General features: G+C 38.7%; 1 protein-coding gene across 1 annotated transcript in view; it reads right to left on the bottom strand.

The window, feature by feature from the left end:
• Positions 1-4416: 4416 nt before the first annotated feature.
• Positions 4417-14194, bottom strand: part of TRIO (trio Rho guanine nucleotide exchange factor) — a 251538-nt gene continuing 241760 nt past the window's right edge. Inside the window, 6 exon segments of the mRNA XM_050315905.1 lie at positions 4417-6124; positions 7677-7815; positions 8248-8448; positions 9064-9142; positions 11577-11698; positions 13718-13880. Of these exon segments, the coding sequence (XP_050171862.1) occupies positions 5582-6124; positions 7677-7815; positions 8248-8448; positions 9064-9142; positions 11577-11698; positions 13718-13880 (1247 nt within the window). The 3' untranslated portion in view covers positions 4417-5581.

Genomic DNA, 14194 nt, shown 5'->3' with positions numbered 1-14194 from the left:
ATCAAAGAAAGAGTTCAGTGGGTTCTTGACACAACATAGAGTTCAGCTGCATAACCCGTTGCTTCACAAAGTTATGGCTACCAATGGTTTACTACTATTCAAAACCAATAATTATGTATTAAGTAAACCTCAATGGACTTTTCTTCCATGAGATGTAAAGCCATAATTTTGTAGGAAGACTTGAGTATGATAGAAGAGAATACTTTTGTCTTTTGGGAGCTGAAAATTCAGCTGCAGAGATTGAAGTATTGCTTTGGTGCCAAGATTTCATCCTTTCTATAGTTCAATATATTTATCATCTTTGGATAGAAGATACTTTCCTTCGGAAACCCAGAAATTTTGAGCAATCAGAACCAATACATTACCACAGATATAGTGATGGGATCTGCAGCTCTATCCACTGCAACTGATGCAGTCTCAAGTACCTCACCTACAGATTTCTTTGAACAACAAAGAAGTGCCTCCAGCAGTCGAGAACACGTGTATGTATTAAGATGAAAACTTATGAAGAAAGCAGCTTTCAGATTACTGCTCATGACAATTAGACAATGAAAGTATCATCTTTCCTGTATATAGCTCAAAGAGTTCATGTACGAAACCTTAGATGTATTTCTAGCCCATTGCATCATTTTAACCTGCAATCAGGGAAGAAAACTAGAATCTTGATGCCCTTTTCTCATGCTAGGGCTCATAATGGCTTCTTTTATTGGAAGGCATAGATAGGCTGATGGGAGTTTATTATTAGCAGGTTTGGTGTTGACTGTCATGACATTAACTAGGGGGAGATCATACTGCTCTTCTCAATATCCCCAACTGTCCCTCCACCCCCATTCCCCTAAAGCTTTTTGGGTAGGGCTAAGGGGAGTAACTTAGAGGAGATGAGAAGCATTCCTGTTTGAGCACATATTCTGCTCCTATGCATCAGGTTCCTTGTCCCTGTGACAGGTCAGTTAAATGGGAGATCTCATTCTTGTGTTGATGCTCAATGTTAGGGCATCACATTGAGAACCACTCAGTGCAGTTACCTGGGAAATGCTGAGGTGACTACCAGGCATGCGAAGCCTGAGGCGCTGGGTATGTCTTTGCTTGCCAGGAAGGAGAGAGAACAGTGGGCAACACCTGCTCTGCAGTAGTGAGAAATCATCATGCTTTGGCATTATAGGACACAAAGGAAGAGCCTTTTGTCGTGACCGCTTGAGCAGATATGAACGAGCAGAAAGTACTGGCAGCACAACCTCTACAGATGCAAAATCTGTCTGTTACTCTCCAGTATAACCTCCACCAAGATTTTTTAGGAAAAAAGAAATTCAGAAGTTGTTTGCCTGAGGGATAAAGCAGTGGTTCTGACAAAAACACCACAATACCTGGAGACTGTTTAAACAAACACAGAAAGTTGGCTTTACCTGATTTTACCTACCTCCACATGCACTTGAATTCCTATAGCAGAGAAATTAGAAACACCTCCACACTGAGTCTATACATATGTGGAAAAGGTATATAAATCTTAGCTCATTTTCTGGACTGGAGCAGACATGTTTACACTCCGTACACTAATCCCTAGCACACAAATACACTGCTGTTTGTAGCAAAGATTGGCTGTCCAGATACTTCACCAAATACCAGCTACTCATCAGTTTCACTACCAACAGCCGATGGTTAAGTGTATTCCAGACTTAATTTCTCTTAAGATCTTTGGGAACCATGGGGCTTAACCTTAAGTCAGCCATCCTTGGTTCTTAATTTAGTCCTACACTGACACCCTCTGCTTTGGGGTTTTAATGTTTCTTGGCAATGTCATGCAATATGTTACATACAAAGAACATCCTGTTATATTTTCAGGTATCTTTGACTACCAGAGGTTTGCATGGTTACTGAAATCTTTTCAAGAAACCAGATGCTTTTGCTGTGTCATTCTGGAGGATCTCTGTTGTGCCCTGGCCTGAACATACTTTTGGATTTGGAGTAAGAAAAAAACCACAATTTTTTTTCTTCTATTCATCAACACATTAATAGTCCCATTTGAGAATGAGGATGACTTATAGTCAACATGAGCACAGGTACGTGTTAGACCTCTGCCCATTAGGAAGACAATCTAGGTTGCTTTTCTGACCATGGAAATGTTATCTAGCCAGGCTTTCTGCTTAGCAGTTGCACAATAGTCTTCAAGTTAATCTGTGTTCTGCAAACATGCAACTGAGAATTCCTGCACTCTTAAACTCAACTTGAAAACTAGTGGCTCATGTACTGACTTTAAAGTCTTTAAAGTTCCTAAATAAGAAGTGATTTGGGTATGCTATCAAAAAGAAACACTTAGACACAGTCTTCTCTTGAATCTCCCTTGAATCTTCCACCCTTTATAGCTATGATGTTGTAGAGCATAGGGAATGGCAGTCAGTGTTCCCACAGTGACCTCATACCAACTGCCCTCACCCATGCTTTTGGTCTCCACACTCTATCAGCCTGCAATTCTGGTTGGTGGTGTACAAGGCAGTCAACAAGAACTGCGTCAAACTGAGTCCAAGCAGCATTTGAAGCCCCACCTACACAATCTGGCAAAACAAAGGGACCTGACATTATCTTTTCAAAGCAGAGATATCCAAGCTGAAGATCTCAAGCTCATCATTCAAGCTTTGTTCAGCTGCAAGTTCTTGCACCAAACAGCAGGTTTTTGTGCAAAACTCCACTCTGACAAAATATGTTGGCTGTCCCAAGTAACGGGGCTCACAGAGAGGGCCAGAAACAGCACACTCCTGTTTATGTACAAGTGGAAGAAATCATCTCTGCTACTTGAAACACCTGCAAGTGCATTATCTGACTGTATAGCACTAGGGTAACTTTCCTTTGATCAGTGTATCTTCGGCTAAGAAGCATTTTAGAGACCTGAAAGATACAAGCTCTTCCACGAAGCATGGGGCCATCTATTCCCCTGTCATGGGAAAAGCTTCCAGTTACTCACCCTTGTCAATACGTCTTTCCTGAACATCCTCTGTCTCTCTCAATATAAAACATCTCTCCCAGTAAGTAAATTTTGAGGAACAAAGGGACTGTTTCATCAATTGACAAAACAAATAATCGCATACACAATGCAGCAACAAGCATAAACACTCTGTATTGTTCCCTGACCATTCACTTAATTTTGAGTTACAAATGGTTACTGATAGCAGAAAAGGGAGGGAGATAAATATACACAAAGAAAAACTTTTCTGCTTCACGAGTTTAGTTGCAAATCCCAAATCTTTATGGTTGAAAGTAACTTTTCTTCATAATGAATCTGGAATGCCTAAAAGATGTGGGAAATCTGTTCCCCAGCTTAATATTAAACTGAAATATGATCCTTGGGTCTTTAAATGGGAACATCTGGTAGAAAACTTTGCTGGTCAAAATTTATTAGCTAATAAAGACTATAATGAATTTCCACAGTTAGACAGTTACGCATGTTTTATATAAAAGAATTCATGACACTACAAAGCACTCAGCACTTAGAGCAAAGGCAAATATTATTTGGTAAGGCATGAAGGGAAGATACATCATTGCAATTTAAAAGAAATTTTATGGCAATAAAATAACATACTTTTTTCTTTTAAAATACAGAGCCCAATTAAAATATAGCCAAACCTAAACTGTCAAACTCCTTAAAGCAAGAGATCAGACAATTATGTCAAATATGTTTAATTTTTTTCAAAGTAACTGATGGCAAAATAAAATATTTACATCATGTCATACTGTGTAAACATGTAACTGTACAAAGAAATATACATGCAAAATAAAGCAAAAAATTTAACTAAAACAATAAAGGAAAATAATACACAAACATAATGATATGAGGTTGGTACGAATACACATCCAGTTTTGAAGTCAGTTGTTTTCTTTTAAAAAGTTTCTGTACAACTTTACAAAAAAACCCAAAAAAACAAACAAAAAAGAATAAATAGGATACAGGGGAAGCCACAAAGCTCAAAACTAACCCACGCTAGGTTATGGCTTAAGACCCATATATCTAACTATTGTGGGATGTCGGTGTGGTTTCCTTAAACATGGCATTTCACACAAACATAGATGACAACACACCCATATGAACTCAGTGATGCACAGAAAACCATCTCTGTCTTTTTAAATAGCTCACGTTAATATTACTTCAACCTTTAAAACAGTTACTAAGACAATTACATTAAGTATCCAATTCTCCTCATCTGACCACTACTTTCTGAATGTATTCTTCACCAAAGAGCACAAAATTAATTTGTTCATTTCACAGAAAGAAGTAAACACATATTTGAAAATTTTAAAAAGTAGTAAGTATTGAGACTGATTTGGGGAAAGTCAGACTTTGGCATTTTAAATATAATAATAAATTTTAAAAAGTGTCACCCTACTTCTTAATCAGTTTGACATTTGGGATACGAATCTCTCTCTCAGTTTTTGTTTTTTTTTTCCAAACAATCCTTAAAACTTACTAGTCTTGACTAAATTCTATGCTAACCCTCATCTTAAACTAATGACAGTGTGGTACAACACACCCTCCCCTGCCCACCCAGAACCCCCAGTCACACAAACAAAACCATAAAGCTCGCCGTACTAAGTATGTGCTTTTTCTATATATTTATTACAGTTACAACAGAGGTCCTCATAAATAGTTGCATAAAATGTTAAAGCCACAACATTGCACATGATATGAAAGAAAACAAAATCCCAAATGAGTGCATTTACAGTATTACATCCTGCTGTATACTGCTTGACAATTGGGTCAGCAAGCTGGGCACCAACCCAAAGTCCTTTTCTAGGGGACAGTGAGTACTGACCCAAACTGAAGACCCGCACAGTGGTATACCACCATTTAGGAAGGAGGGGGGGAAAAATGGATAAGAGGAGGGGGAAAAAAATTACAGATCGAAGGCAGGTAACAGTCTATATACAAGTAAGGCCTACATTTTATCAGAGCAAAACATTTCCTTCTATTTGTATGCAAAAACTTTGAGGTTGGATGCACTTAAAAGCAGAGTCCGATCTCAGTGCACTGCTACGTGAGATACATACAGGCGAGGCAACTGGAAAGCTCTAAGACCAAGTGAAAATCAGATGTTATAAATGAAGGCCGTACCAATGGGCAGCCATTTTGGTGAGTCTTCTCCAGGCATGATTTGATTTTTTGTTTAACACCAGTGCTTTGAACATAGGCATTTCTTCCTTGAATAAATCTTGAAAACGGTAGCTAAGTTCACTTGCAAAATTCAACTCTTGTTTATTAAAAAAACTATTTTTTTTTTGCAGAAACCTGAATAAAATACTGTTACTGTATCGCTTGTGACTGCTTTTTGCAGAGTACAGTGCTATTGTCCTCCACCCCCGTGAAGTCTGCATCACCAGTCCCCCACGCCGCCCTGCGTGGGTCTCTGTGGAATGCATTTGCACACGAACATTCGCTAGCAGCTGGTTGGCTTGGGGTTTGCTTTCCTCAAAATTCAAGTCAACAGCTGATTGGCAGAAGGAGTCTATCTCCAGTCTGATTGATTGGCAGAAGGAGTCCATCTCCGGTCTGATTGATTGGCAGGTGAAAGAGAATGAGAGAGAACTTCAAGCAAGGTCAAACTCTTGGCAAGAGCCTGCTCTGTAAGAAGTTTTTAATGCTACGGATGGGTCGAACATCATTCTGGTGTTTTCGCCGCTCAATGAATGAAGTCAGTCTGGATATATCAATGCTGTCAGCACTTTTGCTATTCCCCAGCTGCAGCCATTGCTCCTGGAGGGCCAGTGCAGCCGAGGGACGCTTATCTGGGTCATCCTGAAGTAGGAAGCATACAAAATCTTTGGCCTTCTGGCTAACTCCTTTGAAGTAGTCATCTGGGAAACTAAAGTCTAAGCGGCAAATGTTCAGGCAAGTTTCCTCTACACTTTCATCCAGGAAAGGAGAGACGCCACTAAGAAGGACATACGTGAGCACTCCAATGCTCCAGACATCTGAAGTGAGGGAAACAGGATTTCCAAGAATAATTTCAGGAGCTGCAAACTCTGGGTTTCCAAGTAACTGGTGGATATAATACGTGGTATTGAGCTGGACTGCGTCTCCAAAATCAGCCAGTTTTATTGTTGGCTTAGTGGAACTCTGGTCCACCAAAATATTTTCAGGCTAGAAAACAAAAGCAAAAGTTAAAATATCTTTTTTCAAGTCAGTCTAACACTCATTTATTGCTCCAACATAACAGCTTCCCAACCAGTGTGGTCAGCTCTACAACACAGTGAAGAACTGCGCACTCCAAGGATTACTGCTGAAGGCCAGCTCTGCAAAGCTCTGAGGCAGTCTTACCAAGGCTTCCCCTAAACCAGCTAACAGGAAGGTTCTTGCCTACTACCACCAAGCAATCAATGTGCTTTAGCTGCTGGCACTATAGTTTTTGCAGGAAGTATAGTTCTGCCAGGTTATACTGCAGCTGTTCATGACAGCAGCTTTGCAAATTTTCACCAGAACCTGTGTTTGGGAACTTAAGCTTTAAGAACGGCAATTTCAAACAGAGGGTGAATAAAGCAACTGACCTATTTGTTTTATGACAGAGACAACAAAACCGTTGCCTTTCAAGACTGGAAAACTTTGGAATTTACATGATGCTTTCAACAGAATTCAGATTTACTTGGTGATTCTTTAATGGAATGCAGCTGTACAGATGGAAGACAAGCACTGTTAGGAGACTATGGCAGCAGCAGATCCTGCTGGATGTACATGACTTCAAGACAACTGCCCCACTACTGGTGAGCTGAACGTGGAATTATTTCTACAGATTTATTTCTGAAGCTACTGCAGCTGTAGCTGTAATCTCTGCAAAGTAAGAGTGACTTATGTACAACTAGTTTTTAATTAGTTTATCTGTATGTACCGTGAGACCAGAAAAAGTACTGGTGAACTCTGAATATCACTAGAAAAAATTTAAATTTTGGGTCTCCGTGGTATAAAGGCCCAAAATTGGTTCTGCTTGGAAAACAGAAGTATATAGAGGCAATATTCAGGCTCTTCTTGCTTTATCTCACCATGACCCCATTTGTCCAAAGAGACTCTGCCTACAAAGATGACTTGTCAATACTAAAATTCCTTATTATTCATATACAAATGAAGAAAAGTGTAAAGAGTAAGTTTTTAATTAATATTCAAAAGAAGACCTTGTCATATAGCTTTTCCTACTAAAATGCATCAAATCCTTGTGGCTCAAGTAAAGTTCAAAGCATAGAACAGAGGCCCAAACAGGTACCATTCACATAGGTATCACAGCCCTCAAAGTGCAAAGATCAGAAACATATTTGCAGCAAGAGAGGAAAAGTAGTCTCTTTCACGACAAAATCCATGCTTCTTGAGAAAGAAACAGATTGGTGCTGCCAAGTTATCAGCAAGTAAATAAATAAATGAGTAAATAAAGAGAAATCAAACAAAACTGTTCCTGTCAGCAATTATTTCCAACACAAAGCACCACACAGGGTCAGCAAGCTATAAGGAGAGAACACAGGGAACTGAAAGTTTCTGCTTTGCTGGCTAAGAGTGATCTAAAAAATTTGGGGATGGAGCCCCAGCTGTATTGTTCATACAGTCTCAAAGCAATTCACAGTTCTATGTTCCCAGCTGCGAGTTTCCTAGAAGAGGGAGATTTTTATGCCTGGAACGATGCACACCGCCAGGAATCCCATTCACACCTCACCTTTAGGTCCAAATGTGCTATTCTGCAGTTATGAAGATACTGCACAGCTTCCAGAATCTCTCCCAGGTAGAGTCTGATCTTCCCTTCCGTGAGGTTTCCCCATCGCACGATGTAGTCTAGAAGGCGACCCTGGTCAGCCCTGTTAGAATTACAAGGGTTATATTCTGGATAAATCTATGTATGAGAACTGAAAGAAAAACCTAACAGGTTATAGACTACAGGAACAACTGTAGCCTGCAGCAGCTAGAAGACAGAGGACTATGGTATGAAGAAGAGATTTCATATCATGCTACCAGATCACAACATTCCTAATTTATTTGTGCAGCCACTTGATACAAAGTAATTGCTGGACCTTCAGACTAAGATAATCATCCACATATCAATTTAATATCTCAACCTGTTTCCTTCTGTGTAATAAACTAAACATTTTAGTAACGGCATTAGACAACTGCAATATTTTCCTTATGTGCTTTCAAACGTCCGTGAAATCTTAGAGCTCCTTATTCATAAACCACTATAAATGCCCCAGAAACTCAGAAGATTTTAAAGATAACGTTAAGAGTCCACACACATTTCTAATACTAGTATGTAGTTGGTGGAGGTCTCAAAGGTATCGATAAGGCCAATGAGCTGGGGATGCTGGAGATTCTGCATGACTCCAAGTTCATGGGTAACCTGGTCTCGCTTCATCAGTTTCTTATTCACGAACTTAGTGGCTACTGCTCGCTTGGTTCCCTTCTGGTCACACTTCTTAACGACAGAAAATCTGCCCCTGGAATACAACGTTGAAAGGAAAGAATTAGCCAAGAGATGCAATAAGGACATACTTTTACTTGAAAGATATACTGCAAGAGAATCTAACCTTAGATCTCTAATAAGCTACCCTTACAGAGCAATTCCTGAACATAAGAGTTTTCAGTGCATGCATCTACTACAAATTGTGTCTGTATAAACCTGACAAAGATCTGTTTTATCACAACTGCAGAGACCTCAAGTCAGAGAGTAACATCCAGTTTCAAAGGTTACCACTAAATTGGACAACTGTATTTTTTATGTGACTAATTTTGCCCATTTTCAGACTTTTTTCTGTCTGTAATTTTCCTAACCTCAATAAAAAAGTTTAAGAGAGCTTCACTGGAGAAGCAGTGTCAGTCACTGTATAGCACATTTAAAAGAAAAATAAAATCCCTTAATCTATGACACCACTTGAGCCTAACTACATTCTGTTTATGCAGTGCCATCTAGTGCTGGTAAAACTTTTGCTTCCTCATTTCTATTTAATCCAATGCAATTCTAGCCTTTTAGGCTCATACAACAAGTATTTTTCAAGGAGAATTTAATTTTTGAAAGACAAGACAGTATTTTGACATAGACATACAGAACACACCTGCCAAGCTCAGCCACTTCACTGTAGTGGGAATCAAAGTTGTCTTTCCAGATTACCATGATCCCATCAGTTCCAGGACCTAGGGAAAAAAAAAAAGAACAGTACATCCAAGATTTATTATACTCAGATTTTAAACTAAATTGTTGTCATTATAACCAATATGTTATTTCAAATGTTTGCAGGAGAAATACTTGCATTTCTTATCCTGTTAGAGAATAGATTTTAGGAAGAATTGCCTCAGTCAGACTGGGCTCTATCATCTTTCTTTTGAAGCTGTGTCCATATTAAAAAACAATTCATAAGGCCTCAAAAAAAGGCCTCATATTATCCATCCTCTTGCAGCTCAGAAAGAAAATTATTTCTGTAATCATCTACTTTACTGATAGTTTTTAATGACTGCTACAGCAACATAAGAGTATTCTTTATTCTTTGCACAAGAGCTAAATATAATCAAATGGAAAGTCAGTTCAAGTCTGAAGGACTAAAAAATACTTTCAAAATTTGAAGTTGAAACCTTACTTAGTGATCCAGACTTAGAGTTTTCATTTTGCATTTATTGGTAGGGGAAATGAAGGGTGAAATGGCCCTGGAAAAACTGGGGCCAGAACTTCTTCATAAAAGTACTGGTAGAGCTGAGTAGGACTAGCAAAATACAGCTGCCTGTCCTTTGGAGTCTAGTTGCAGAGTAACTATGACATGCCAAATTCTGGTTTAGTTTTGATAGAAAAGTAAACACTTGCTTTTGGATAAGGTCAGTAAGACCAAAGACTGTGTCTGAAAGACAGTAGTTTAGTCTACAAGACTTCCGCGACTCTTTATTCTTGTCAAATCAGTTTTAGGCTTCTGAATTGATGTTGGAAGGACACTCACTACACTAGGTCCTTAAAGCACACAGTTTCACACTGATTCTTATCCATGAGGAGCTTTTTACTCTCCTAACTAGAAAGTTTCCTTGGCTGAGATACTATGAGAGGAATCACCCCATCCTGTTAATCCCTATATGACACAGGGTGGCAGCAAGACAAACTGGATTACACACCAAAGAGGCCTGGCCAATGCAGCAGAACAAATTCTATAGTGGAACTAATTCAAGTACAGTGGAAACTATCTGTACAGGAAGAGTACCCTTGGCAAAGTGAGGGCAACAGTAAAAAGAAAAGGTATCTTACATTATATCTCATAATCAAAAATACACCTGCCACTGGAAAAAAACCAGTGACCCGGCAGTATAACAACTACCTTAAAAAGTAACAATATTTTTCACGAAACACTAGTATAAAGATAAAAATTTAATTTTCTGACTCCTTTATATATCGCAGCAAATTCATCCTAGGGCTTAACTACTGTCTGTCTTGGTCAGTGGGCAGGAAGTGCCTGGAATAATCACCACCTCAATACTGGCAGTAAGGCACTTACTGTGGCTGCCAATAGGCAGCATGGCAGCACCGGATATAAACCCCCCAAAATTTCAGATGAGATTTGGAAGGGACACAGCTTTCACAGTCTAGTTTAACAATCCACAAAACCAGCAAAATTCTTTGAAAAAAAGGCAATAAAGAATGTACTTTGGAGAGGTTCAGGACTACTGAAAGTCCCCTTATTAGCTTGGACAGATGTACAAAGACAGAGGGCAGCACTTCATATCTTGTTTTCTTTTATATAAATCAATTTGAAACAAAGCCATTGAAGCTAAAATCTATGAATTAATTCTCACCAATGGATAAATATATGGGCCTCTCCATGGATTAAAAGACCCAGTTAGCATCAATTATTATGACCTGCATGTAAGAAAGCCTGCTATCCTTCTGTCTCTCTTTGTTTTACCTGTTTCTATAAAATGGAGAATCTTGAACACTTAAGAATAACTGAACGTACAAACATGCACCAAAACTTATCATTATGTCATCAAACACATCAAATAAAAATCTTTTTTCCCCTTTGCCGTCTGCCTCCAAAACAGAGGCATTTTTCATCTTTGCAGGTCTCCTTTTTGTTCCCTCACAAACAATCAGGTTGCCTCACTTCAAGTACTGAAATCATGCAACTTAAATGTAGATCAATGATGCAAAGACAAGAACTCATTATATAATATTTTCCTAAACATTGTGGCTGTACAATTCTAGTAAAGGAGAATTAAAAATACAGAGTAATGCTACTCTTTTCTTATCTGTACACTTTAGAAATTGTAAGTTAGCACAGTAACATTCATTGAGACTAAAGTAAGAATGTTGATGATAAAATATGATTTTATCAGTGCGCTTGAACTAATATTGGCCAAGTAAATGCATATGTGATAGTACATAATTTATGTATGAACCTCTAATCAGTTACATTCTAAAACTGCACCTATTCCTGCTAAAACAAACAACAAATCACAGGTAAAAACGCTTGTTACGATACTGCTTTAACAAAGGGATGTCCAAGAGCTGAGCTTTTTCTTTTTACTGTTCTGTGGGTACCAGACACTTTGAAAGTAACTACATTTTTTAAAAAAAGCAAAGAGACAGGCCTACCTAAAACTCGTAGACTGGCGGAAGATGAAACTGAACCCATATCGTTTGCAGCTATACACGTGTAGATACCATCGTCTTCTGCAGTGACGCCAATGATTTTCAGCGAAGCCTCTCCTAAGTCACTGGGAAACACAACGGCATCTGTTAACTTTACATTAATTTTGCAGACCTTAGGATATGAAAACTAGACCAAGTTAGATTGATATTGTTTATACTTCTTAGTCTCCAGCCCGTATCTCTCTCTAGACAAACATTACTAACCCTGTCCCTGCCATATCAAAAGTGTCTTCCAGAATGTGAGCACTTTGTGTTCATCAAGTATCTTGGCATGTCCTACAGATTATTAGAAAAACATCCTCATTGACACTCTGTCTCAGCATGCCCCAGGCTCCATTGTGTTTGAAAACTCAAGTGCTTTCCCTGTTTCTTCCTGCTTCCTTTACCTTCTTCAAGTTATGAGAAGCTGTATCAAGACAAACGTCCATCACTGTTCTTTCTGAAAGGTTTGTTTCCAACCCTAACTCCCAGCAAATATCAGCTGATCTATCATTTGTACTTTCAGAGCATTCACTCCTTGTAAGAGGGAGCTTCCTCTTCAACACAAGAGGCACACTTCACAACTTTGGAGACCTCAGAATCTAGGAGAATGAGGATGGGAGGTAACTAAAAAGGATTTAAGTTTTCCCTGAGCTCCAGGTCAGCAACAGCAATAATCTATGTAAGACCACAGCACAAAGATTCTGCAGACTCTTCCTTAATCTTTCTCACTATTCAATCACACTTTTTATTCAATGTCTTTAAAGGTCTACTTAAATCTTACTCTGTGCAATTAATTTCTAGTACTCTTTTGACTCATCTGACATGAACAGCAGGTAATTTAATTTGCAACAGTCTCTTACAAATACTTGGTGTCGTGGCAAAACCACGACAATTGGCAAGTCCTACCTACACTTTACTAGGCTCAAACCAACCCTAACATTGTGTTATTTTTTCCACAATAATGCATATTTTCAAGATTTTCTATCATTCTTATTGCTTTTCTTTGGATTCATCTTAGTTACTACAAGTCATTTTACTGACTGAACTAAAAACTATTTGCCACGGTCTTCACCACACAGTTTCAGGAGAAAAAAAGAAGGTAAGTTTTAGGAACATAGGAAGATGACCACCTTCCCCAGTTCAAAGAAAGTGTCATAACTATTTCTAAAAATCTGCCAGCCACAGATAACCTGATTTACTGGATATAGTTCTGTAAGAGTAATGAGTAACACTGAATTAAACCTAGCAAATCTAACTCTTACTCGTCTCACAACAGCCCTGGATGCAGAAGCAAAGCCACCACACTACCTCTGACACTCTGGTAAAAAAACCAAACAAACAACAAACCCAAACAAAAAGCAGGAGCAGCAGGAAGTAAAGAAAAACAGTATAATATGCCATCCAGTTTTCATAAAAGAGCTCTTGATTCTGAATTCATACATAAGATATTTCTTCACACTGAAGTTACTCAATAAACAACATTTTCTGTATATAAAAGAATGAAAGAATGCTTTTTCAGAAAAAAAATTTTAACATGCAGTTTCCCATTCCAAAATAACCATTTCTCTTATTAATCAGGTGTTTGAGTTACCAGTTATTCTGTAAAGTTCTATCACAGCAAAGCTAAAACCAGGCAAAAATGTTAATATCCATGCTTCAACAATAAAGAGTGACATTGCCACCTCAGTAGGAAACAGAGGCTTTTCTTTGCAAATTACTGTAGTGTGATCCGAAAGCTACTAAAGGAAATGAGGGACTGGCAGGATCTGTCACTGTCACAGTATCTGGCATGTCACAACATACTGTTCTGTTTCAAGCACCAGGTCAGTGTGACAGAACAACAGCTGCTGCAGTAGTTAATCAGAAATAACAGATTAATTTTCTTTTGTTTTTAAAAATCAAGTGAATATGATATTTTGGCACCCCAGCCATACACAGAAGTTACACAACATTTCAGGAAAATCTCAGCTGTGAAATCTCCCTCTCTGTCTGAGGGCAATCCTATTTTCATGCCTCACAGCCAAAAGCTGCCCTGCACCAGGACAGATAAAAAATACAGCTGTTCCAGCAGTTCCTGTTAAACATTGTACAAATTACTGTACCTGTACGAAATGCTGTGATGACCGTCATTGCTCAGTGTGTTATGATCAGGACCCTTCCAAGTAACTGAAGCCTTGGGGCGACCACAGACTTTACACCTAAGCACGATGGTCTCTCCTGTCTCACATGTCACCTCACTCAATGGAATTATAAACTCTGGGGGAACTGGAAAAAAGAAAATTAATGGCATTAGGTCAACTGAAGTAAATACATTTAATTTCTATTCCCTGTGCTCTTTCTTTTCTATTAGACAGAATAGTAGGGTACTTTACATTTCCAAGATGTATCTATCCCTCTATCATTGGAGCAGATCCATGGTTAGGAAACTTGCTGAGGCTCTGCAGAGCTAGTGCATTTTCCTCTACATGAACTTGGACACAACACTGTTGCTATGCCACAGATAACCATGAAACATATCATGGTGAACCTAACACCCTGTTTATGGTGAGCTGAGGAAACTCTACAGGGCAGTATTTAAG

Source organism: Myiozetetes cayanensis, unplaced genomic scaffold (assembly GCF_022539395.1).
Source record: "Myiozetetes cayanensis isolate MyiCay16 unplaced genomic scaffold, myiCay2020 scf1, whole genome shotgun sequence".
NCBI classification, from domain to species: domain Eukaryota; kingdom Metazoa; phylum Chordata; class Aves; order Passeriformes; family Tyrannidae; genus Myiozetetes; species Myiozetetes cayanensis.
This window is presented reverse-complemented; position numbering and strand designations above follow the sequence as displayed.